This window comes from Fukomys damarensis, unplaced genomic scaffold (assembly GCF_012274545.1).
Source record: "Fukomys damarensis isolate Sample0158 unplaced genomic scaffold, DMR_v1.0_HiC HiC_scaffold_12, whole genome shotgun sequence".
Taxonomy (NCBI): domain Eukaryota; kingdom Metazoa; phylum Chordata; class Mammalia; order Rodentia; family Bathyergidae; genus Fukomys; species Fukomys damarensis.
Window position 1 is genome coordinate 52,036,492 of NW_022900924.1, and position 27,409 is coordinate 52,063,900.

The following is a 27,409-nucleotide window of genomic DNA, read 5'->3' on the forward strand; positions in this document are numbered from 1 at the left end:
TCTCCCTCCCTCTTCCTCCCTCTCCCCTCCCCTCCTCTACCCTTCCATCAGGGACTGAACTCAGGACCTTGCGCTTGTGAGGCACATGTGGTACCACTGAGCTAAAAGCCCTGGCCTTCAATTTTTATTTTTATTTTTATTAGTACATGACTTCCATACATAATGATCACATTCTTTGTGTGGAGTTGGTGGCATGTGCATAACACATCTCAATTGTTTTTACTTCCCCTCCCTCCCACTCCTTCTGTCTCTTGGTCCTCTTCCCTTTTGCAAAAGATCTCCCCCTGACTCCTATTATCTTTTATTTTGCTCTTAAAGTTCATATCTTAGAAGATGTTCTGTATTAGCCAACAACTTAGCAGAGTTTTTTATTTTAATTAGCTTTGCAGTTCTTGCTACATCAAGGAGAATGTTTTATGAGAAGATGAGGGGGACTCCCCCACAGAAGCAAGGACACCTTGGTTTGCCGTGTGTCGTGGACATGCTGGGGTGGGGACGGTGCAGTGACTTGCTTCTAAAGGGTGGGGTTGGTCCTGGTTACTTCTTTATCTTGTGTGAGCTGCAGGCAGAGTTGGTGTGCATGTAAGAAATGCCTCTCCCTACCATTCTCCACCTTAGAGAGCGGCCATCCCCTAGGGCACTGCAGTAATCTCATTAGCTCAGACCTGACTAATGTTGAACTTGTGACTATTGAGAAGTAGGTGGTAGGATGTACAGAAAGATCATTAGCTCTGGAATTAGTCATGTCCGACCTGAAGCCAAGGCTCTGTCCTAGAGTAGCTATGGGGCCTTGAGCAGAGGATTTAACCCTTCTAAGCGTTTGTTTACTGCTTGTCAAATGGGACTGCCCCTATCTTACTAAGGGATTGTAAAAATACTATGGTAGGCACTCAATGAATGCCTTATTGTCTTTCCCATACCAGCTTCATTTATCTTAACTCCATCTCTTCTTTATAATTATGCCCTATTATTCAGTGTCATCATTGCTTTCTTGCTTTTATTAAGAAATTACGATGTTAGGAAAAAAGTAACACAATGCCGGATGAATTGTGAGGCCACACTACTTCTCCAGGGACTTCTAGTGAAGTCTTTCATAAAGCTGTAACCTCTCCTCTCACTGATTCCGGTGATCCCTGAGGTGCTCTGTTCCATAGTTTTGTTCACAAATTTAGCCTGGGAGTAATCCGATTACAGCTGTCTTTGGAGCCAAGCGTCCCAGTGCAGCTGAGCCGTCTCCTACTGTGGCCACGGTGAAGAGGCAGGCGTGGCTGGCGCATGGCCATGTCTCCAAGCCCCTCATCCCCTGCCCTCCAAACGCCTGCTCCCTCCCAGTTTCCACTTTTCCCAAGTGCCCTGATCTCCCTGCTGTTCTTAGAATCCCATTGCTCCTGGAATTTCTTTTTTATTTGTACAATCTGTGTGCCTCCACCCCCTCATATCCCTTTCAGTAAGTTTCAGAGAACCTTATGGTTATTAATGAATCTCTTTTCACAACCTCCCCAGAAACAAAACTCTTCTGTGTTACAGATCAAAGAAGTTACTACTGACACAGAAGGAACCCAGCCAGCTGGACTTCCCCACGCGGAAGGCAGGCCTGCTCTAATCTTGCCCTGGCTTTTGACTTGCTGTGTGGCCTTTGTTTCCTCATCTAATGATAATATCTACCTCCCAGGAATGTTGTGCAGTTCGACAAATGCTAAGAACTGTTCCTCTTAAAGGTGAATCTACTGCCATGCCAGAGAGCTCAAAGCACTTTATAGGAACCTAATAAGTACTTTATCTTTGTGAGGTAGATAACTAGCAGGTAGTTCTAAACCATTCCCTTTATACCTTAGAAATGTACATTTCACCGTCTGTTTTAAGAGTTCCACCCAACACCCCTTTCCCAGACTTGCTGGAAACTGTCCATCTGAACAGAGCCCTGAGACACGGAGTGCTGAGTGGGCTTTGTGTCCTGTTTCTCCTTCTTCAGTTTGTGTGTCTTGTACGACTTCGGTCATGAGTGAAAAGAGGCCTGCTTCTGATCCTCAACCCTTCCTAGTCTCTTTGGTTCCAGTCCCTTTACCAACCTTTGGTCTCTGACCCCTCTGCAGTGCTTGGCACTGATAATGGTCATACCTGTCCCTAAATTGGTTATGCCATTATGTTCCCAGGATTCGCCTCTGTCTGATCAGTCCTGGTCCCTCTCTTATTTCCCTAAATACAACTACTCACTTTACTTTCCTCGAGGTAATCTCAGGTAATCTCATCTATTTTCAAGGCTTTAATCAAAATTGGTGTTCCGTTTCTAATAGCGAATTTCTAACTTCTCACCGGACACTCTTTAGATTGTCCAGATGTCATGCAGACTCAATTTATGTATTTATTTATTTATTTTTAGTTTTTTGGTACCGGGGATTGAACTTGGGTCCTTGTGCTTGTGAGGTAGGTGTTGGAACCACTGAGCTAAAGCCCCAGCCCCAGATTCAATGTATTTAGAGTGAAATTAATTTACTGCCCTTTACCCCACTACCCACCAGAAGAAGAAAAGATTACTCCTTTGTGTATGAACCTCAATCTTTCAGGGTTCTACTGTTCAGACATTGGAGTTTTTGGACCTCCCACATCTAACATGTGCCCCGTAAGCTTCTGCTACCCTGATTCAGTTTGTACGTGATACCTCCTGTAAGTTTCCTTGCTACAAGTTTCACTTCACCTTGCTCCAGCCAGCCTTCTGCAAATGCCATTTCACTTTTATACCACTCCCCAACTTTTCCAGGTCCTCTATTACAGTATAACAGTTATTGATCGTCTATTGCTACATAGCATACCCCAACTAAGTAGCATAAAACAGACACTATTTATCAGACCCACGGAGGCTGTGGGTCAGCTTTTAGAAGGGATATAGTGAGATGGTTTGTCTGTGTTCTGGGATGTCTGGGCCCTCTACTGGGAAGATTGGAAGACCAGGATGATCTCACACCTAATGGCTCCCTCACTCCTATTTTTGGAAATTTGATGCTGGCTGCCAGCTGGGTCCTCAGCTGGTGCTGTTGGCTTGAACAACGGCCTCTCCGTGTGGTTGTTTGGGCTTCCTCCCACCAAGCATTCCTGTGAGAAGCAGGCTGTGATATAGCTTCAGAAATTACAGAGTCACTTTTGCTGTGCTCATAAAACCCTGACTGGATTTCAGAGGGGGGAACTCAGAACGCCATCACTCGGTAGGAGAAAAGTCGAAGTCATAAGTGGAGCTGTGTGAGAGTGTTCGATATAGTCTTCCTTGGGAAATATAATCCACCACCAAATCCAGAATAGTAAGAGTTCATAAGATCTGGACCAACTTGCCTATATATATATATATATATATATATAGGCAAGTTGGTCCAGATCTTATGAACTCTTACTATTCTGGATTTGGTGGTGGAAAGATAGAACAATAGAACACCTGCCACTCTTGGAACACCACCTGTGTGCCAGGCACTGTGTTGCAAGCACTTTCTGTGCATTCTCATCTAATCTACAGTTCGTTCCAAAGGTTTAGATGAAGAAGTGAGTCAAGGAGGTTAAGCAGCTCCACCAGGGCTCACCTAGTTAGTAGACAATAAGTGAGCTTTGCACTTGTAACCTGTGACTTCAGTCTCAGTCTCCATGCTATTCTCCCTCCATATCCATCAGGACAGAAAGTCCAGTGTTGGGGAGAGAGGAAAAAAGAGAATAACGGTTATAAAAAGTTGTCAGGGTTAATTATAATTTAGACACTAACCTGTCCTGGAGGACTCACAACTCCAGGGAAAGAGACTTCTGTTGGCTGATGGTTCGAGGAGGGCTTAGCCTGTGGCCCAGGGGATAAAAGGATCCCGGGGATGGCCTCAGAGAGTCCTTGCCTGTCTCTGCAGACCTGCGCCAGACTCCTTTGCACACGAGCTCTCTGGAGGGCCCTCTTCCTCTCTGGTTCTCTCGATCTGTGCATTCCTGCCTAGATAGTGCTGCCCACTTAGGACTCCTTGGCCCTGGGCGTTTTTGCTTCAGTCTCATGGTCAGGGCAGCTCCACTCAGTTAGTGACTTGTCTCTGTGTAGTTGGATTTCTCACTGCCACGGCGCCTCTGGGATTGTCCGTGTTGAGCCTGCTGTCCTTCCCAGGGTTGGCTCCCAACCTCACACATGCTGTTTCCTCTGCAGGGTGAATGTCCTTTGCTTCCTGTTCTACCTAGATGTCTACTCTTCAGGATTCAGGTCAGGTTCCTACACCTCCCTGAAGGCTGAGAATGGTCTTCCTCTGAGCCCCCTTTGTACCTTGTACATTTTCTAGATTTCACCCCGTTTTGTACTCACCTGTTGTTTAGTTCTATGGAACCCCCAGTGGCCTGGAAGAAACTGCAACTCACCCTGCAGTCATCAGTGCCGGTTCAGAGCCAGGGATCAGACATAAATCCTCATGAGGGACTGACACAGGCACCAGTGCTGGTGCAGACCTGGCAGTGAGTCACTGGGTGGGGTGAAGATTCAGAGGTCTCAGGACTAGAAGATACATGGCTTCTCTTCCTAAACGCAGTTGTTTGCCATCGGGCAGAGCGTTTCTCTGTGGTGCAGTGTCATTGTACTCTGTGACGATGACTGTAGCATTTGACTATAAGCTGCTGCAGAACTAAGCAGTGAGTCCTAAGTGTTGAAGGTATTACTCAATGGCCATAATGTCCAAGGAATAGAAATTTAGTTCTTTACATATTTTTTTTTCTTTTGGTACCGGGAATTGAACTCCAATCCTTGTGCTTGCAAGGCAGGCAGCGGAACCACTGAGCTAGAGCTCTGGCCCAGTTTGCATAGTTTTGATGATGCCCTCTATACAAGGCTGCCTTTGTTGGAATCGTAACCTTAATAACAGCTCACTGATCCTCCCCCTTCCCACATAAACTCAATGGGTACTACTTCGTAGGATCTAAGAGTCTGATCTCTTCCCTTAACTTTCAACAATTTTCAACTCTTTATTTAGCAATGGCAGGACAAAGTGACACATCCTTTTGGGAACAAGACAGTGCTTTCATGGCTTACAGTTTCCTCTGTTACAATCAAGTCTGATCTCGAGAGCACTCTTTTGTAGGGGACTCTCATAGCTCAGTTGTAATTACATAATTATTATAGTTATTTGTGTACGTATAACACAAAAATCACTGCACCCCAGAGAAGTGATTTGTCCAGAGTCCTCCACCCATCAGGCCATTCCTACGATTTTCCAGTGAGCTTGTTTACTGGCTCCTGAGGCCCATACGCTCAGGTTCTTTTGCTGGCCTCTAACCAAAACAAAGGAGGCCACTGATGGAAGGGAAGAGATTTTATTCAAGTTAGCTCTGAGAAGATGAGGGGCTCATTTGCCTCAAATCATCATCTCACCATGTACCGGTGTATGAGTGCCTTTTATAGCAAAGAAAATGGCAGTGCTTTGTTAATGGGTACAGTTCTTGTTGTAACGTCTTCTGTAGTTTTGTTGTCGTTTTGTTTTTACAGTGCCTGGGATTGAACGCAGGGATTTGTGCATACTGAGCAAGTGGTCTACCACTGAGCTGCATCCTTGGCTCTTTTTCTTTCCTAGATTTTGGGGAAAACAAACAAACAAAAAACACCAAAAAAACCATGAAGCTGAAAGTCACTCTCATCTTGTGTCTCACCCCAGTGACAGGACTGTTTTTTGGTAACTGGGATTGAACTTGGGTCCTTGTGCTTGCGAGCCAGGCGGGGGCACCACTGAGCTAAATCCCCAGCCCCTCCCGATGACAGGTCTTGATAGTGAGTTCCTCTTTCTTGTATTGCAGTTTCGTTTCTGACAGGATAGGAGTAAATAAGCACTGGTCACCTGGAAACATCCTAGAACTGCCAAGGAGGCTGGGGAGTGAATGGTTGCTAAATAGAAGGCATATCTGCTGCCCTGACTTGCTAAAGAAAAACTGTCAGCAGGAAGAGCCACAGAGGAAGCTAACGTGGCTGAGTTTTTCCTGGGTCTCTTGGCCCTGGTGACAGAGGAACTCACTAGGCAGGGTATTGGTGACTTTACAGATGAAGGGGTGAGGTGGGGGAGCAGGCAGAAAGGAAGGAGGGAGGCCAGTGCAGTTCAGACCTGCTTGAGGTTTAGGTTGATGACGGGCAGCATGTTATTAGTCTGAGGGAGAACAGGGTGAAGGTACAGTTTTTAGAAAAAGAACTGGTTCCCAATAAAATTCATGGTTCACTTGGTGAGGTGAGCAGGTAGCAAAATTAAAAGTTTTGACCATAAAAACAAAATTAATAAAGAGGGAAAAAAACTTGGAAGAGTATGAGCCTCTCCCTTTACACGTGACATTAGTTGACTAAAATTCACACTCCTTTTTTTTTATTTCCAATAAGATACCTGGGGCTTCTCTCGAGAGCACAGGAGATGGCACTTATGAGTGCTTTCTGACATCTGTTTACTTGTGTGTGCACTTGGTACACACACACACACACAGAGGTCCTAGGCATCCCGGGGTCCTTTCTCTCTCTCTTGACCAAACTCTGGGAATATTTGCCGGTCCTGTGTCAGCTCCCTTTTGATGTATCTTGGCCATTGGTGGACTGTCCTCTCACTCCACAGTGACCTCTTTGATTCCGGGATTCTGATAATGCAAAGTTTGGCAGGATCCCAGCCCTACCACGTAGCCCAAAGCAAGCAGTTCTCCAGCTCAGGTCCTTGGTTTTCTGATCTGCTAGAGAAGTTCTTCAGAAGTCTGAAATGAAGCTGTGGAACGGAGGTCGTCTGTAGGAGCCGTCTCGGAATAATTGCGCGGGTGTTAGCTTCAGACACAGATCTTGCATTACTGCACGTGCAATCCAGTCAGGAACTGGATTCTCGGTGGTTTGCTGGACGAGGCATGCGTGGCTCCTAGAGCCAGCTATGTACATCTCTTTCCAACTCCTCCCCGCCTTTGTTTTTTGTTTTGGTGTTTTGAGACAGGGTCTCACTATGTAGTGTTCTCTGCTTTCCAGAGGTTTTGCTTTAGAAGAGAATTAGAACGCATTCCTGCAGCTGTTCCCACCCAGGGTTTCAGCACCGTCAGTGGCCCTTGGATCTGGGACAGTTCGCTTCTCTCATCCTTCTCTGTCAAGGTTCACTTCTTTATACTCGGACTTTCACTCTCCAGTCAACATTGCTGGTCCTTTTAAGCTCCTCACTCCTTTTCTTCTGCTTAACTCCTGCACATCTTCATGAGCACCCGGAAGGAGAGCAGCTTAATTAAGGTGTTTTATAGTTTGTGGTTGCTCAAGATCCCCACACTTCGTGACAGTCATGTTGTTAACACCTTTATTCTGGCAAACCCAATCCATTTGTCTTTCATCACTCTTGGGTTTTTGTTTTTTGTTTTTTCGGTAGAGGGGATCAAACTCTTGGGACCTTGCGCTTGCAAGGCAGGCAGTGGAACCACTGAGCTAAATCCCTGGCTTGTCTTCTATTACTGATGACCAAAGATATGTAATATCTTCCCAGTTTTGTAGAGCTTTGTCATGCCTGGCTGGCTTTGTCTCACAAATACCTCACGTCACAAATGGCTGCCTACCCGTATCCTGAAGTGGCCTCCTTAGCTGACTATATTATTAGCACAAACTCCTCACTGTAACACGTTCCCACCGACTGCATGACTGTCCCATTGTGAACATGTTAAATGAGAGTTTTGCAGTTGTCCCCTACTACAGTTCCCCCTTGTTATTCACCCGAATCTCTTCTAGATGTACCGTTTGCTCTTGTCTGAACACAATCTCAGGCTATGGCTTCTTCAAAGTGGCAGCTCTAGCGGGAAGGTCTATGAAGCAGCCCAGGATAGCTCGTCAGAGTGGGGGTTCTTGATGCCAGAAGCAAGATCGTTATCTCAGGGGTCCGTCCTGCCTCTCTTTACCTTGGCTGGTTCTCAAGGTTTTGTTTGGGTTGGGATGGGGGGTCCTGGGCTCACCTGATGCACCCACCTTGGCTTCCCGAGTGCCAGGATCACAGGCACAGGCCACCACACCTGTAGGTTTCTCGTGTTTTAATCCCCTTCGGGCTTCATTTTCCCTCACATTTCATACCGCTTAGCTGCCATTTCCAGGCTGGGATTTCCTGGCTTGTTTTCCAGCACAGTTAACTGCTCTGACCCTTGAACTACATTCGCACCACACCCTTGGTCCTGATTTTCTCAGTCACAGTGTCTGCCCCCAACCCCGTCCAAGATCAGCACGTGTTCTTTCTGTACAGGGCCAGATGACTATTTTACTTTGTGACCCATATGGTATCTGTCACTGCCACTCAGCTGTGCCGTGCAGCCGGAAATCAAGTAGACATGTAAGTAGCGGCTTCACGGAGACTTTATTTACCAAAGCAGGCTTTATGCTGGTGTAGTACAAGGGCCATCGCTGCTCACCCGTCCTCACCACACAAGGTCCAGTGCTGACACTTGTCCATCTGCCTGCCTACTGCCCTGAACACGTGACATGGATGTGCAGCCCACGTCAGGAGGCATGTCTGGGACGTGCCCTGCCCCTGACAGTGTGGCCTCAGAGCTAGGGGTCCTGGAGAACATCACTTGTCACATCTGTGCTGCCACAAAGGACCACTTGTGTCCTGAGGGTCAACCCGACACATTCCCCAAATGCCAGCCCCTCGTGTGTTGCTCGTGACTCCTGCCGTCCCTCTGCCCCCTGCACTGGTGACTTAGGCTGTGTGTCGTGTGATAGCACTGCAGCCGGTGGTAGCCGCACGCATGTCTGATCCTGTAAGACATCGCCAAGTGGGATGCTGTAGCCATTGCGGTTTTCCCGAGTGGCTTCTGTGCTGTTCACACAATGATGAAGTTGCTCACTGATGCGTTTCTTAGGATAGATTTTTGTTGTTAAGCAAAACATGACCATCCTAATACTGCCTTTTCAAATGACCCTCCTTAAAAAATTTCTTCAAAACTAAGTTTAGAAAGAGGTGCTGTGTCATTTATGTAAGTAGAAAAACCTGTACTGTGTGACGTAAGTTAGATGTAACCCTAAAAATAAAATACACAGGGCTGGGGATTTAGCTCAGTGGTGCTGCTGCCTGCCTCCCCAAGAGCAGGGACTGAGTTCTCCCCTCCCCTCCGCAGCCCAAGACCAAGGTTCATAAATCCTCATGAGCTTTGGTGGTGCCTGCTCCTACCCGACACAGTTTGCCAACCTGGCAGGTTTTCCCCCAGGTGCAGGCCTGGGAGGAAGGTGTGTCCACTTGTCCTCTGTTGACTCCAGGTGCGTGTGTGCGTGCGTGCGTGCGTGCGTGCGTGTGTGTGTGTGTGTGTGTGTGTTCACCTACTTTTGTTTTCTGCATCATTTGCCCATCCATCGGCCAGTTTATTATATCACTTCGGAGCTCTCTCTTCGCCTTCTGTGGTCCTGCTGATTCCCAGTCTTTCCCTGAGAGCCTGTGGTGGTTATAGGTGTTTTTGTAAGTTCTTAGTCATGCTGGTATTTTCTTCCGGCCTTTACAAACCACTTTTCTCAGTCCACAGGTGGCAGTCTGCTTCTGACATCAGTTACTGGATTACCTGTTGCACTTGAAGAGGTTTGGTGAATACTTAATAGCAACAGAGGAGTATTCTAGTGGTGTTTCTCTTGAGATGCCTTTGTTTAAAGGCGAAGAATCATTTGACTTGCTCGTGTGGGGCGTGGCGGGGGGGCTCACCATAGATGCTCCAGTGAGGGATGTGCAGAGCCCCAGGGAGGGCGGAACTGTACTTGCACCCACTGTTTCAGAGCTGGGAGGCTCTTGTTTGAGGAAGGACGTCCGAAGAAGATAGCCTCTGAGCAGAAACTACTGCTGGTGGCTGTGCTTGTGTGTCTCCTGCTGTCTACGGACTCCCTGCGGGGTATGCTGCTTGGTTTTGGGACCTTGTGAAAGGATTATTACCTTCATGGCTGACTTAGGGAATAGGAGACCTTTGCCCATCTGCTTCCTGCCCTACATCCAGCCTGCTGTCTTGCCCCTCCTTGGAAGCTATCTCTGCGCCTCTCAAACTCCAGAGTTTGCAGTCCCTCAAACTCCTGGCTGCTGTGCCCTCGGTACCCATTCCCTTTACTGGAGACGTCTTTGCTGACCCTCCACATTCCTGCCGTTGCCTCTGCCTCCTGGACCTCTGGGCCCCACCGAGGCACTGCCTACCTGGAGCCCCCCTGTCCCCTTCGGTGTGTCACCTGCCGGCATAGCAGCGTGGCATGCAGGGTGCAGGGTGCCGGCCTGCTTATTCAGCGCCTCCCCGCCAGGCTCTGCGTGCCCTGCGGTTGGGAGTAGGTTGTTCTCCTCTTCCTGGTTTCTCACGTAGTAAGTGCTCAGTAAGGATTTGTGCAATACATAAGTGAACCCCGCAGGGCCAGTTGCCATCTGCTGAATATTGGAAGAAAGAAAAAAAAAAAAAGCCAGTAAAATTCTGTGAAGTTTCCCATGGTAAGTAGAGTGAGGTCATTTCTTTAACGTGAAAGAGGTTGACCTCATTCATAATTTAAGTGCAAATAAAGTAGCATTTTTCACCTGTAAAGGGGCAGGAGTTCAAAAAGCTTGATAACTGCATTTTCAGATGCACCGGGAAAACATTTCCTTTACGGAGTGTGTTAACATTACACATGTGCAGCTGTCTGGCTGTCCCCTTGTAGGAGCTAACCTTCCAAGATACACTCACGCAGGTGCAAAATGAGATAGCTAGGTGGGCAGGTGTTCAATACACTTATCTTTGGAAATAGCAAAATATCAGAAATGTGTCTCTCAGTTCAATGTACTGTGGTACATCCATAAACTTCCATTATTATGCGGCTATCAAAAAGAATTATATATATATGAAACAATTTCTAAGATAAACTAAGTGAAAGAAGCACAGGTCCAGCAATCCCACTACTGAAAGTACGTCCAGAGGGAACTAAATTATGTTACGTTGGAGAGACGTCCACAGGCAGCTTCTGATCATTCAGCGTGGTTTGCCGCAGCCATCGCGAATCAACCAAAGTAGCCATCAGTGGATAAGTGGATGTAGACGCAGTGAAATACTGTTTGGCTGTTAGAAGAAAATTGGGTCATTGGTGACGCCGTGGAGCAACAGAGAGGGAGCAGTGTGTTAAGTGACGTGAGGCACAGAAAGGTAAGTGCTGCCTGACCCCATCACGTGGAGGGTAAAGCAGTACTGTAGTTAACCTCGCAGGAGTGAAGCGTAGAACAGTGGCTGTGGGCCCGGGGGTGGTTCCTGGAGCGGAAAGTAGGTTAGAAAACAAGAAGGAAAAAAATCACACGCACCGCACCAATACTTGTGTTTGGGAGGGCAAGAAGAATATAAGCACATGACATACGCCAAGTACAGCGTGCTCTGGAAGGGTTTTTTAGGGGCTGGAGAACTGAAGAATGAGTGCAGTAAGCGGGTGTTTCTACTCCGTTCTTTGGTTACTTTTGAACTTCGTGCAGAGCGTGTGTAGTATTTATTTATTAAAAATATTTGAAAGATACCGGTGAAGCAGTAGAAGTGGTGTTCAGATGTGCTGAGTGTATAAATTAAATCGTGAGGAAGAACTTTGTGTAATACACAGACGTTTTCATCCTGCTGTCTCACCACTGCTCTCTCCTCCTCGTCCCCTTGCTGTGGAACCCAGTTACCTAGACCACCGGAGCTGGAAAGGGCCATGCTTGGTTATCTAGTGGTATTTCCCTCGGATCAGGCCACTCACTGCTGCCTTTCCAATAAATAGGCACGCCCCTAAGTTTTTCTCACCTGCTGTTAAAGCACATCACTTGAGAAAATGAGAATGCGAGCTTTACAGAGCTGTTTAGATCAGAGTTAAATGACAGGGATAGTATCACTACAATACCAATTAGCCAGCATCCATTACGGGCCAGAGTTGCGTTTCTGTGTAGTGGAAATGTCAGCTTTTATCTGGTGGTTTATGACATCAGTGAAATTCCTTAGAGACAATTCTGGTCTTTTCATTGGCAGTCCCACCCCCAAACCTGCACAGGATGTACCTGGAGGGAATGGATGAGCTCTTAGCTGCAAATGCATACTTCTCGTAGTAATTTTATGAAATAACGTTATACTTGCAAACTGTGGACACCAGAGATTGTGCAAGAGTATCGCTGGCAGCCACAGAAGTGTAAACTTAAAGCTTTTTGCAGTAAGGTGGAAGAGGGAAGAAATGAGATAAATTTAGGCTGTAGAGTGGGTTTTGACACAAGTTGAATCTCAGACCCATTGTTTGTAGGCCACCTGATTATCAAACACTGAACTTTGCTGTCTAACCTATTTAATAGGCTCTTAAAAATTGTGACTCAAATGAAATGCAAGATTTGTTGAGATTATTATTTAAATTCAGTGTCTGTACCCTAAAGTCCATGTAGGATGCCTCCGCTTTGTATCTGTTCCCTTCTCCTGCATCAGTTAACGCTTTGCTACCAAGATGAGGTAAGCTGAGATTTAGAAGGAATCTTGTCTGAGTACCTGTCGTCTTTTCTTACTGCCTCATGTCTGGAGCATCGGAGATTTTAAATGTCTGATCCAACATCTACCAACTCGTCAGTAGTAAAGCTGGATTTGAACACTGCTCTCCCTTTCCCAACTTGTATGGCTGCCAGTGTTGAAATAATAGCAGTCTTTGGAAACAATAAAATGTTTTATTAGGGACAGGGAAAGTTGCAAAGTTCGAAAATGAGGGAATAATTAGTTTTTTTTATTTTCAATCATTTTTCTCCTCAAAATCAAGGCCTTTTGCTTTGCTTATAGACATTAATAAATAATAGTTTGCATCTCCATAAGTATCCACGATGGAACATTACAGATTTTGCATTTTTCAGCAAGGAACAAAGTACTACTTCCAGGTAATAAGCACAGTGATCAAAGTGCTCTTGAAGGAAAAGAGAAACAATCTTAACAGTGTGACAGTAGCATTTTTCAGCTTCTGAAATTACCCCGGAGCTGGTTCTTTTCCCTGAATCCCCTGATGTCTGCTGTATAGCTTCATAATTTCTTTCCTGGTTCAGGGCCAGCCCAGCTGTCTAATTAATTGCCTGATTGTGACTCATCGGGTCAAATAAGATTCACGCACATTTTGGGGAACCAGGAAATGTTCTCCTGGGCACTTCAGGACTAACACTGGGAGTGAGAGGAGCAAGGGAAGTTTGGGGATACCATGCCTTTGTTGAAGTAATCTTAACACCCACATTTTAGGGTGCATCACTGTTCATAGAGTGCTTTGTCATAATTCCCTGGGGTTTGATGAAGGGCAGGAGCTCATCCCAGCCCTGAAGAGATTGGTACCCTGCAGACAGTGAGGGGCGAGTGCCTGCCAAACTCTTTCTTGCCGCAGTCTTTGTGGTGAGGACCTGGCTCCAGGCCAGGAACAGAGCAGACTTTGGAAAGCAGGGCTCCATCCTGGGCTCCATCCCACAAAGGAAAAAGAGGCAGGGACAGGGATCTGAAGTGGTAGCCGGGAGCTCCTGTGGTTACCTGCTTAGCCAGGCAGGTCGTTCATCTTTATCCAAGTCCAGGGTTGACACCTGTGTACAGCTTCCTGATTCTTGCTGAGTCCCGGGGCCTGCCCAGCTAGTGGTACTAGCTTGAGAGGGAGCGGTGAAAACTCAGGAACCCACTGAGACAGATGCTGTGTTTACTGTCTTTGTAAGACAAGAAACTCACAAGATCGAGTGAACCAGAAGCTGGAAGGATTTCTCTGTTTAAGCGCCAGAGATGTTAACCCTGTCTATGTTCACTTTGCACATCAGATATACCACGTGACAGCTGTGTGCATGTCGAACCGCACCCTGCCCCAAACTCTGGCTGTGCAGGGCTAGGAATGGGGGTGCACAGCTCAGGAAGGGTACAGTGTTCAAGAAACTTGCATGCTTATCAGCACCCCTGGAAAGATCCCTATGTGCAAAAGTGATTGCAAATCAAATTTGTAATTGGACGTTATCTCCCTGCTAGTTTTCATTTCAGGATTGATTTAAAATGATCTTAAGATGAGACCTCAAGATGATAAATCCTTTTAAATATAAAAATGATTTTTATACTCTTTCCCATAGATATACATGTTTTTATTGCTTTGTTTTTGTTTGTTTGCAGTGCTGGGGATCAAACTCAGGGCTTTGAACACAGTAGGCAAATCCTCTGTGCTGAGCTATACAACTGTGTGCCATTCGTGTTTTTAAAGTTGACTGTTCTGAGCTTTTAAATGGATTTCATTTCATATAAATCATGTAACATTAAGCCCTAAGAGCTAATGGTTTTGTTTTTTTCTTTTCACTAACACCTTGTGAATAGCTGTTCATTGTTGTAATGAAATACTGTACCTAAGGCAGCAAGCTTTATAATTAAGAAAAGTTTGTGAAGCTCAGGTTTGGAGGTTCAAGGGCAGGGACACTTGCATTGTTACAGTCCGGTGAGGACTGTGACTGTTAACATTGTGGGGTAGTGTTGGATGGCGTGGACGCCTGAACAAGCGGCTGATTACAGTTTGAACAAGAGCAAGCACGAGGCCAAGATTGCTCCCTTTGTAACGGTCAGCTGTGAAAGCTGTCAGAAGGTTCACAAAGGAAATACGTCCCCCTCCAGTGATCCCAGGACCTCTCGGAGGTTCTCCAGCACCCCACACTATGGACCACGTCTTCCATCACAGTGGACCCCCGGGGCACACTCACACCACACCTCAGCACTGAACACGTTCGTTGAAATGCTTTTCTGTAAACTGTGTTTGGGTAAGAAATTATTTTTCTGGCTCTCACCACATTGTGATAAATAACTTTTCCTGTGGTGTTTTTTAAAAAAATCCTTTCTCTTCTCCCTGGAGCAAGTTAGCAGTATCAGCCTACAGTTTGGTTTTGGTTTTGGTATTTTGTTCATTTTCTGCAGAGCACCCTTTTATGCAGCAGAGGAAATGAGGGAGTGCTGTGCCCAGGGAGGGCCCGTTCTCTGGGGAAAGCTTCCTCACATGCTTCTGGGGCAGTGAAGTTGTCCCCAGCGGTCACACGTGATCCCTGCTTCAGCTTTCACTTGGCTGTGGTGCTTGGAAACAGTGACTCTGTCATGCCATTTCCTAGCTGCTGTTGCGAGATTAAGATACTGTGCAGAAAGAGGTGTTTAAAGATAATTGATCAACACTATATGCATACCCGTGTTTACAGTACAGATAGCACAACTCACAATAGCTAAACCCAAGAAACAGCCTAGATGCCTATTACGTGCATCTAAGCCAAATATGTGGCTGGATTTTATTCAGCCATAATGAATTTGAGGGCTAGGGATTTATTAGCTCAGTGGTGCTGCGACCTGCCTTGCAAATGCAAGGTACCGAGTTAGATTCCCTGGTACCGCCCCCCAAAAATGAATTTGAGTCTTTTGTAGGAAAGTAAACGTTTTTTAAGACCATAATGCTAAGTTAAAAAGTCAGACTCCCAAAAGTTGAGTATCAGTGGTTTTTTTCTTTCTTTTTTTTTTTTTTTTTTTTTTCTGGAACTGGGGATTGAACTCAGGACCTTGCACTTACCAAGGGGATTTGAGCTAAATACCCAGCCCAAATGGTTTCTTTTATGTGAGGAAAACCCAGTTATAAATGCAGTAGAATAAAAGCAGACTTTTTGGAATAGGGAAGGGGCGGGGGATAGAGTAAGGAGTAAAGATACCAAAAATGATCAAGATGTATTATGTTTGTACCAACTCCCCAAAACAAATGTAAATATCATGTATTGTAAACATATACCAATTTTAAAAGGAAAAAGATTTGATTTATTTCTAGAAAATCTAAAAACAAGAGCTAGGAAAAGGAAGGGACTTGGATCAAGCAGCCAACTGTAAAATACATTTTTTATTGAAATCAGCAAGTTTTAAGGATTGCTAAGGTACAGCAGCTAGTAACATTTAAAAAATTCTTTCAGTTCTTCCTGTGTTTGGACCATGAAAAGTAGAAGTATCTAGTAGGTATGCAGATTTTTGGCTCACAAAAGCTTAGTCTCTTTGTCTCAAAGTTGTATCTTTCTAAGTCCAAACACATATCTGCCCTTAGGTGCGTGTGAGCTTCCTGAGCCCTTTGGAAGATTAACTGTCTGGGATTCGTGGGAGCCCCTCAGTGCGGCAGTGCTTATTCTGGGCACTGTTCTCAAACTTGCTCTTGCTCCTGCTCCATGAGGCTTGACACAGCCGGCCGAGAACCAAACCCTGGTACACAAAACAGTGCATCCACCACCTGTGGATTCTGGAGTTGCTGGTTTTGAACAGAATACAGTGAAGTTGATGCTGACAGCAGAAGCTGGCCATCTGCTCCTAAAACCCATTTCCCGAGACTTGTCTAACGAGACACAACTTGTCTAAAATTCGTTCACCTGAAATACATACTTGAAATGCAGATTTTATTGATGAATCTGCAATTCCTCAGTGGTTTGTTAAGAGCAGGGTATCACTTTCTAGCTGTGATTCTCAAATAAGGGACCCCAATTCCCTTGTCATTGGGGTGTGTGTTTGTGTGTCTGTGTCTATCTGTCTGTTCATCTGTTTGTACTTTTTTGTGGTTCTGGGGATTTAACCCAGGGTCTTGCGTATGCTAAGCAAATGTTCTAGCACTGAACTACCCTCCAGCCTTTTGTGTGTTTTCATTTTGAGACAAAGACTTGCCAAGTTCCCAGGCTGGCCTTGAACTTGTGATCACCTTGCCTCAAGTTCTTAAGTAACTGAGTTTACAAAGGTTCAAAACCACACCCAGCTCCCTCAGTTATTTATCTGAAAAATGGGGGCAGTAATACTTACGTTGCTAAGGAAATAGTAAGGCTTAAATGAGGTTTGTTGCATTCATTAATGTAAATAGCAGTGGGTTAGGAGAAACTCCTGCTAAACATGTGAAGAACATTTTGGGTGTATCTTTGAAACTTTATTAGACTTCATCAAATAATTTTAGGGATGGGGGAAGCGATAGTGCTCAGTAAATCCATGGAGAAGCTGCAATAAGACTCAAGTTAAAACTGTTGTTTTGTTTGTTTGTTTTGGTACTGGGGATCGAACTCAGGTCCTTGTGCTTGCAAGGCACTCAGCAGAACCACTGAGCCAAATCCCTGGCCCTAAAACTGTGTTTCTTTATACTATCGCAAAATGAATCGAGGAGGGGTGGATGGGACAGATGGTTTATCCGTAGGTAATTGCACACAAACTTTCATGATAATGTCACAACTTGCCTGTATCGGATTTCTTCCCCCTCCAGTCTCTTAAAGAGATCTCTGACAAAGAAAAAATGTTTGAGTTTCTCTGCATAATTAGGTCTGTATGATCTTTCAGTTCCTATCACTGTTCAGGAAAAGAAGCCCCTGAAAACTAAAAACTGATTATGAAGTTTAAAAAAGGAAATGTTAGTTAAGTTTCACTTAAAAGAGAGAAAAATTGAACCTGGGAAATCTGCCGATCTGTTTCGCTAGAACAAAGTATGATGGCTGTGGTCCGTGAACACACATGCTGTTTCGTTTTTCATGGGAAATGACTTCTGCGTCACTTTCCAAAGATTTGTAGAATGCTGGAGTGAAGCCTGATAGTCACGCAAAGGAAGTGATGCTTACTGTGCCCCTGGCCCGGCAGGGCTATTCCTTCACCACTGCCCGGAGCTCATTGTCTGACCTGTCTTCCCACAGAAGTTCAGGGAGTCCTCATCCAGTCACCCCGCTGGCTTTTCTCCCTTCTCTCCAAGCGCTTCTTTCAAACAATTAAGAATCCCTGATGATCCCCTGGAAAGGGAAACCTGATCTTCCGTTAGGAACTCCCCAGGAGCCCATGTGGTCCTTTTGTGAGGTATTGCCCTCTCTTGAGAGGGAAAGGATTATAAGGTCTTGGGCCAGCGATTGCTGTGGTCTGAAAGTATATCCCCCCCTCAGTAGGTATGTTCTACTTCGGAATCCCAAAGTAATAACATGAAGAACTAGCCCCTCTCTTAGTCTTCATCTGTCTCCCCTTCTTCCTGCTCCACCCTGGGTGGGTGCAGCGAGAAGCCCCTCACCAGATGATGGAACCTTCTTTCCTGCTGGCTTGAAGCACCGGTGGTGCATGCCTGACTGTCCCCATCGGGTGGCAGGGGACAGTCCCATCGCGGGGTACATGCCCAATGGGACAGGCATGCCCCACCGGTGGCTCAAGGCTGTGGGACGTGTTAGTCACTTACACAGCCTATGGCACTTTGTTAAAGCCCACACACAGACTTAGGACACTTGTCACTGGTTTCTGTTTCATTCAAGCATTGAACGTCTATGAGTTCCTGTACCTGTGTGCTCAAGAAGCCTGAGTTGTTGGGCTGCTGAGAAGTTACGGTTTTATGGTCATGAGTCTATAGAGAAAAGGAAGTTACTGGACTCACAACTGCAAGTCACCTGGCTCAGAACTCTTTGCAAGGGGTTACCACAATATCTGACTGACTCGTTTTATGATTTGGCCCATAAAACTGCTACTAGTCACAATGTGAGAATGTGTGTGTGAGGGAGGAGGAGAACGTTTAACAGACAAATAGAGGATCGGATTGGCTATCAGTGATTTACTTGCTTCCTTGAGTAGCCCTAGGACCTAGTTCAGTTTAGCTCAGGGTGTCCTTTGTACAGAATGTCCAGAAGTTTTAAGGAGAACTTTCAAAACTGAGGGATGGAAAATAGGTACGTGAAATGGCCCCAGACAGAGTACACGGCATGTGGTAGAATTCGACCATCACTCTGAGGCTGTTGGACGGGGTCTCTGGTAGTTTGAGTTCCAGTTCTGCCGTAGGGGATTAGTTAGCACCCTTGTCTCTCTCCACAGTGCTGTGATTCGGGAGTTCAGAGTTGCTGTGGAAACAGATGGGACTGCCTTGGGTGCTCCCTGAGCATCCCCAGGACTACTTTTCGGGGCTCTCCTTGCTTCCTTGGTCGCCTCTCCTGCCTAAGATTTTCCTGGGGATTCTAGGAGCTGGGTTCCCACAGTGCATGCTGCTTTGTTCTCCACTCGGGCCCCCCACATGGTCCAGGCTTGGGCTAGAGTCTCCAAGGAGGCTGATCAAACCTGTGCTCGCTTAACCAAACGCGTAAAAACTCTGCCACTAGCCTCCGTCCCTGCAAGCAGGTGTTTTACTTTTTCTTTATTTGGGGGAGGGAATACAGATGAAGTGGCTCTTCAGTGATTCTTCAGTGATTACATGTGATTTTATTTTCCCAGATGATTGCCCCATTATTTTAGCAACAAAATCTGCCATGAGAAAATAATTTCTGCCAGCCGCTTGAAATTCATAGTTAATAGACACCTTGATTAACCAAAACTCATTCCGTTCGGGACCTTTTGTTAACCTCTGGGCATCTAGCACAGTAACATCCGTGGAGAGTACCATGAGGTATTTGTATGTGGACACACCTTGGAAATCATGAGGTAAATTAGTAGGATGAGTTGATTGAGGTTGAGTGTATTTTGTTTTGTAGCTCTTTAAATTTGACGGTCTACGCATGTATACTGTAATCGCTGGTTAACCAGAATAGAGAATCCGTGAAATAACCAGTTTGCCCAGCCAAGGTAGATGGCTGTGGTGCTCCTAGTGCCCTCTTTTTCTTTTCTTTTCTTCCTTTTCAGTGCTGGGGTGGAAGCCAGGGCCTTGTGACGACCCCCCCCTCCACCCTGAGCTGTAGCCCAGCCCTTACTCTCCTATAGGTGGACCGTTGGGGGGCGAGAGCTCAGCCCTGGCATCTAATAAACTAGCAGGCCAGGAGGGGACAAGACTGGGCAGAGACCAGCTAGGAAGTTGTTATCCTACTTTCGTAGCAGTGAGGAAGAGAAATGCCGTGTACATATGTTTTCAGAAGCTGGATTTCCTTTCTAAGCTAAAGGAACTGTGAAATTACTCTCTTTATTTTGAAGGCATGAAGAATTATTTTCTTATAACCAGTCACTTTCCTGAGTCATTGTGTTTAAGTTTCGCTTTCTTCATGCGGGGTTTACTTTCATGGATTTCAAAGGGAGAAAGAAGGAGCCACACTTCTCGTTTGAGACTGAGCCAAGCACAATGTGGATTCCTTCTCTAAAGGAAAGAGGCAAAAAAGCGTCCTCTCCCCACTCCTCTGACTTCCTGGCAAAGGACAAATAGATGACTGACCTTCCTTCCTGAGTTGGGAGGGCCTCATCCTGAACAGACACAGGCAGCCACAGGAGTGCTTTTCTGGATCCCTGGGGTTTCATGTTCTCCTTTTTTCCTTTACATCCTTAACCCCCTGCCAAATGGTAGACTAGTAAACAAGGAACAAGTCCTTGAGGAAATCACCAGGGAATTGGGCAGGAGCCATAGATAAACAATTGCAGTGAAGAGTGAGCTGGTAGAGAATCAGAAGTGTGCAGAAGAAAAGGTTCTGCCTGGGGATGCTCTGGAGAGCTCTGCAGGAGCTGGGGAGAGCAGGGTTTGGCGCACACATTGAAGTCCCACTCGGAGAGAGAAGGGCTTCCTGGGGATCTGAGGAGGCCTGGTGCCCAGATGATGCAAGGAAGTCAGCAGATCTCCGGGGCCCTCCTCACTCCAGACTGGTGGATAATCGCTCCATGGATCTTGCAGGTGACCGGGCTGAGCCCAGGTTATTGGTTCTGCTGCCTCAATCTCTTATCTCCTTTCTAACCTCCGCTGTTTCTTCCTTTCTATCCTGATCTAAGATTAGAGGTGCAGCTGGTAGTTAGGCTTTTTAAGAGCTTATTTCCCAAGTGTCCTGCATAGTACCAGAACTCAGTTGGTTCTAGTTACTAAGTGCGTTGCCTGACGATGTGAGCTATCACAGGGAGAGTCATTACTCAGTTCAAGGTGCACAGTAATCTGCCTGCTTTTGTACTTTGAAGAAGGGTCTGCCAAATAAATTCTCTGTTAAGTGAGATGGCAAATATGCCTGATTATGGGAAAAGGGAGGTATTTGCTGCTCTTGCTGCTGCCACTGCCAAGACCTGCTTTACATTTAGCAGGTTTTAGTATACTTAAATCTTGTATATTCATGAAAACAACTCTAGAAATTCTAGTTGTATTTTAAAGCAAGGGAAATAAGATATGGATGTAGTCCTCTTTTTTTAAAAAAGCAAACAAGACAGTAGTTGAGTACCTTTTAAGCAACCAGATTGGCTTGTGACTGTTTTTCTATGCATTTACATAAATGCAGATTTAATAACAAATAAGTGGCTTACACTTTTTTTTGCGGGGGGGCAGGATCGTGCAGTGTAGTTCTGGTGGACCTTGAACTCACTGTGCAGCCCAGGCTGACCTTGAACTCCTGGCAGGCGATCCTCCTGCCTCAGCCTCCCAAGTGCTAGGATTATAGGCATGCACTACCATGCCCAGTGATTTATACTTTTAGCAAGATCAATTTTATCTGTAATGAATTCTCTTCTAGTGACAGCATATGTTGGAGTTTCCTGCACAGTGCACATATATGTTTCCTTCATTTTTATGGCTGTATGATATTGTGTATTATGGCTACATGATTTATTTGTCCTCTGGTACACTGTCTGCAGGCCTTATCTTTTATAAATAATGCTACAAGTATGTTGAAATGCTACATCTATGTTGAAATATTTTTGTGCTCATGAATTTTTTTTTTTGTACTGGAAATTGAATTCGGGTCCTTGTGCTTGCAAGGCAGGCGGGTGGAACCGCTGAGCTAAATCTCTGGCCCTGCATGAATTTCTTACTGTGAGTTTTCTTTTTATTTATTAATTTTTTGAGACAGGGTCTCACTATGTAGTTGAGACTGACCTGGAACTCCACTGTGTAGCCCAGGCTGGTCTTGAACTCACAGCGATCCTCCTGCCTCAGCCTCCCGAGTGCTAGGATTACAGGTGTGCGCCACCACACCTGGCTACTGTGAGTTTTCTAACCAGTAAATTCTTGGTTACCAGTGGAGTTGATGTTTATATTAAATAACAAAAATGTATTTCTTTAGAAATACTCCATTTTTAGCCAGCCAGGCGTGGTGTCTCACACCTGTAATCCTGGCACTCGGGAGGCTGAGACAGGAGGATCGCTGTGAGTTCGAGACCAGCCTGGACTACATAGTGAGTTCCAGGTCAGTTTCAACTACATAGTGAGACCCTGTCTCAAAAACAAAACAAAAAAAAAACAAAAAAATAAAATAAAATTCTGATGTCTTTTCTACTAATAGGTTTGGGCATATCTCCTATAGAAAATTTCCATGTAGTCACCATGTAATCACTGTCAGCAGTTTTATTATGAACAATTACCAAAGGCCATATCAGAAAACAGCCTTCACAGCATAGAAGTATAAATCCATTCTGGGTTCTTTTTTCTCTTTTCCCACCCTGACAAAAGGTTAGAGGTTCTCAGCCAGATGTGGCAGCCTACACCTGTAATTCTCTCCCACACTCTGGGAGGCTGAGGCAGGAGGATCACAAGTTCAGGCTTAGCCTGGGCAACTTTGTGAGACAGTCTCTCAAAATCTAAAAACAAAACCATAAAGGGTCTGGAGGTGTAGCTTACGGCAGTGGACCTGGGCTCAGTCCCCACTACTACACACACAAAGGATCCGGGAAAACTGGAGTACTTTATTAATTTGGTTGTTTCCTTGTCCTTCTGTCCCTACCTCTCCCTCCTTTTTTCTCTCTGCTTGAATTGTAGCATTTCTAACTGGGACTGTTGTCCAGATTAAAGCCTTGGGGAAATCTGTGGCTGGGTGCAGCCGCTGTTTGGAACTGTTGGCCCAGCAGGAAAGAAATGGGAATCAGGGTACACACCATGGCCACCACAGCCCTTCTTTGGGAACCCCCCAAATTGAGTGCTTGTGGAGTTGCAGTTTCTGTGCTCTTCAATTAAATGAGCTGCCTAACCTCTCTAAATGCTGATTGAGTCTTCTCTCCAGGAACTACTGTGTAATCAAAAGATAGAAAAACTTTTTAGTGTCACCTTTGTTGTTGTGGTGGTTGTTGTTATTGGTACTGGGGATCAAACTTGGGACCTGTGCTTGCAAGAAAGGTGGTGGCACCACTGAGCTAAATCCCTGTCCCAGTTTTACCTTTTAATTAATTTTCTTTCTAATTTTAATGTTTGCTAAAAAGAATCTAAATCAGTCAAGGCTCTCAGGCCAGCAGAGTGTCTTGGTAAACATGTCAGAATAAGACAGGGAAAGGTTCAAATGTCCGTCGGTAGGGTATGGTATGAAATGGGGTGAAGAAACTCTCCATTTGTATTTACGCAGAGAAGCCTTGAGGTAGCTGGGCATAGTTGTATGCATGTGTAATCCCAGCACTCTGGGAAGCTGAGGCAAGAAGATGGCAAGTTTGAGCCCAGCCTGGACAGCTTAGTGACTTCCCAAAACCTTGTCTTGAAATTTAAAATAATAAGAGTTTGATAAACAGCTCAGTGTGAAGGCCCTAGGTTCAGTCCCAAGCACCAAAAAACAAAACAAAAACAAAAAACACCCAACCAACCTAAAGGATACACACACGTTTATTTCTGGTGGGGGTGGGGGAAGGCTTAGTGACCCACCTTTTTGTGGTGTCTTAATTTTTGAATGATAATTACCTATTCAGAAATAAAATTAATTTTACATTAGAAGACAAACACGTTAGGGCTGAGGATTTAGCTCTGCTTCTGTTGCCTACCTTGCAAGCACAAGGACCCAAGTTTGATCCCCAGTACCCCCCCCAAAAAAAAGAAGAAGAAACACATTAAATCTGACCTTGTTTAGGGTCCCTCATGTGTGTGATTTTATCTATCAAACTTGAACCTGGCTACCCTTGGGATAGGCCATTTGCAGGACTATTTTGAGAGGATAATTCCTAGAAACAATCTATATGGTGATTTAAAGTAAAACTACTTTAGTAGGAAATTGAAAAGGCAAATCTGTATTTAAATCCTTGGGCCACGGATTTAACTCAGTGGCCTTGCACAAGATCCTGAGTTCCATCCCTGGTAACCCCTGCCCCTGCAAAAGTTGTCTCTTTAGCTTGCCAGGATTTCTTAGAACCCCCCACCCCCAGTAGTTGAAAACCTCAGACATGGCGCCATTATTCACAGTAGGAATCTTTTGTGGCTATCTTGGTAAATACAGATACTCCTCGTGTAGCGACCTGCCTCTTTAATGACTGGATTTAAGACCCATCTTTTTGGGGGGTAAAGTTCTGTACCTCTTGTTCATAGAGCCGCAATGTCTTTTATGTACAGTATACCTTGTTGATACAGTACTGTAATTTTTTCTGACTGTACTACACAGTACAGGGTTATATTTTTATGTGCTGTTACACATCACAGTACTGCAGTAAGAGTTAGGCAAATAGGAGCAAAGTCATCAAGTTGGAGTTTCCTTTGACCATTTCTTTGTTCTGCATATTGTGAGTGCATGCCACATACAATTCTCATTTAGTGACCACTTCATTTAGTGCCCTGTTTGCAGGACCAGACTTGGTCCTAAATGAGGAAGGAATGTCTGTACTGAGAAAGGAAACTCCGTTATGCAGTCTTCAGCTTGTTCTTGTTATTTGCTGAAATTGATGTTCTAGAGAAAGTGTTACAAGAGTACGGTTTTATTTTCACAGGAGCAGGAAAATTCAGATTCGAAACATCCCTCCTCACCTACAGTGGGAGGTAAGCCAACATCACTTTTGAATGGATTACCAGGACCGTTTCCTTGTTTTTCACTTCTCTTCCACATTTGAGAATTAGAGGTCCTCAGACTTTCCTGCAGAGCCTTTGGGTCCTGCCTCTCCCTTTTTCAGCACTCTGATGAGTGATCTGAGGTTTGGTTTATATCTGTACTTGTCATTATGTAGAATAAGCTTTGATCTCTCACTGTCTTCTCAAGTGCTGGCCACCAAGCACCGACAGATAAGCTGTGAACCGGAATGTACACCTGGTCTGTTAGTTTTTTAAGAAAAAAAATCAATGGAAAACCAATAGATATAGAAGGTTCTTTGTTCTTTTGAGCAGATTTTTTGTTTGTTTTGAGGTAGTTGCTAATAGTAACAGTTAAGAGTTGTATTTTCAAAGTTGTAAAACTTCTTCTAAGAGTGCTATCTTAATGTAAGGTAAGATGGAATCCAGGGAGTGGCCTTATTGCATTAAAAACAAACTGCCCTGTGTTTTATTCCCTAACCCAAGAGAAATCAAATACCCTTAAAGGAATGTAACTTTTTTGTTACTGTACCAGAAGTTTTTTCTTACTATGGAAAGTTTCAAACATATACATCCTATTACTTTGTAAAATAACAAAATCCCTAGAGAAAAGTGAAGGAAGAATCATCCAAGAAGGAAGACAGTCAGTGAGTTCCAAGCAGCATGGTGAATGTGGTGGTTAGCAGTTCCCAAGACCAGAAATTCTGTGATGCTTTCTTAGTGAACAGATTACTTAGAGGCCAGTAGGCAAATGGAAGCCCTGCATGTTTATTCCGCCCTGTTATGGAAGCCATGAAGTATCACTTTTTATTACACTATTCTTATACCTGAACTTGTTTTTGCTTTAAATTCATTTGCCGGGGGATGGCACTGTCTCATTTTGTGTGACTACGGTCTTTGCTTCCTGTTCTGACGCTGAAGCTTCCTTTTACAGGTATTGGATGGACTTTTGGCTCAGTATGGGACGGTGGAGAATGTGGAACAAGGTAATGAGTTAGGAAATCAGCCTACTGAATTTTGCAGAGGGATGTTACCTGTTATTTATTTGGTACTGGGGATCGAACTCGGGTCCTTGCGCTTATGAGGCAGGTGGTGGAACCACTGAGCTAAATCCCCAGAACCAACTGCCTGGTATTTTTAATGGGCTGGGTCAGCTCTAAGGAAAACCAGTAAATTTCATATTTCTTTGAAATTTGCTTCCTAAAGTGTGTTTTTACATCTGTGTGAGAGATAACCTATATCCGTCTGTTTCTCTGTGTATATCCATATAGTTTAGTTTTTAAGGATTAAAATATACTGAACAAACAATGTCAAGGTAGGGTGAACTTAATCATTCGGGAGTTGCTGGACTTAACACTGTTGCTACCTTCCTTTTCCTAGCTAAGAAAAGCATCCCTAACGTCTTAGATTGAGTGTTTCCCGGTGAGTAGGACCCCACACCAGGCATTTCTTGAAGTGCTTTTGAAAATGCAGATTCTCGGGTCTCACCATAGACACTACTAAGACTCTTGGTAGGAGAGGTCATGAAGCAGGCAGTCTGGAGTGTTTTTTGTGTGCATTTAAGTCTGAAAATGACTAATACTCTTCTTTGGGCCACCCTCATTTTTTACTTCTAAAGTGTGAAACATTAAAAAAAAAAAAAGGTAGGGGAGAGGTACCTAAAGCTTCCAGAAAAGTAAAAGTGTAAAAATAAAAAAAAAAAAAAGGTAGGGGAGAGGTACCTAAAGCTTCCAGAAAAGTAGATTCGATTCCAGAAGTAGATGTATGGTATAAAAGGCAGTAACATGATAAAGATTATTGTGGCCTTACCTGGACAGCAGAATGTAAGTTTGGTAATTTACTGTGATTTCTTGGAAAAGTCATTCATCCTCACTGACTCAAGTTTCCATGCGTGTTAAATAGGGCAAATAATTCCTGCCCTTCCAATAAATATATCGTTGCATAGTGTCACGCAAAGAAAACCTGCGTAAGGTATTTATAGACAGTGGAGTGACGCGTAATCTTAAGAGATTGTAGACGTTCACTAAGGGAAAGTCATAAAAGACCCATTTTTTATGCAGTTTGATCTACCAGTATAATTAATGTAATAGTTTTAAAGCAGTAATTATTCAGATGTTCTCCACACCATAAATATTAAAAATATTATTACTCAGTTTTATGCTGCTGCCTGCCCCAGCCACCGGTGAAGGGAAAAGAGCTCAGAAAGAAGACGTGACTTTTCAATTCTTACTCCCCTCACCATGGAAAAGAAGACATTCTAATGATCATAGGCAAGATGACATCACAGATACGAACCTACGTGTGACTGGCTTGGACTGCATTATTTATAATCCAGGACAGTGTTATACAAGGGAGGAAACTTCCCAGACTCTGGGCAGTTCAGGGTCTGGGGCACCTGTACCTACCCTCCCGTAGCCTACCAGGCACAGAAGAGAAATGTAGATCTGTCATTTTGTCCTGTTTGTGGGTGATTCCTGATCCTGGAGGAAAATGTGTTCAGTAGAGTTTTAAGAAACCAGCTGGGCGTGGTGACTCACACCTGTAATCCCAGGACTCCAGAGGCAGAGGCAGGAGGATTGCCTTGTTTGAGGCCAGCCTGAGCTACATAATGAGTTCAGGGGCAGTCTGAACTACTATAAATTGAGACCCTGTCTCAAACCTCCCCCCAAAAGAAAAGAAACCTTATAATTTCCACATCCAGTGAAGTAAGTTATTTGAATGGAGCTCGGTTTATTCCAGAGTGAAAAGCACTGCCCGATTTCCTAAAGACAGATGCCTGTGAGGAACGGAATCTGAAGATTGCAGAGTTCTTGTGGATGGCTTTGTTCGGGAGGT

The 27,409-nt window shown here is 44.8% G+C and overlaps 1 protein-coding gene across 6 annotated transcripts in view; it reads left to right on the forward strand.

Moving 5' to 3' along the window:
* Positions 1-27,409, forward strand: part of Igf2bp2 (insulin like growth factor 2 mRNA binding protein 2) — a 136,609-nt gene that overhangs the window by 81,674 nt on the left and 27,526 nt on the right. For 5 of the 6 annotated variants that reach the window (XR_004516849.1, XM_010624210.2, XM_010624211.2 and 2 more), the window contains exons 2-3: positions 24,499-24,547; positions 25,509-25,560. Coding sequence is in view for 3 of the 6 variants with exons in the window: in XM_010624210.2 (XP_010622512.1) it covers positions 24,499-24,547; positions 25,509-25,560 (101 nt within the window). In the remaining 3 variants the exon portion in view is untranslated. Of the gene's footprint in view, positions 1-4,183; positions 4,214-24,498; positions 24,548-25,508; positions 25,561-27,409 lie in introns of those variants that run through there. The other variant, XM_010624213.3, reaches the window with a different exon arrangement.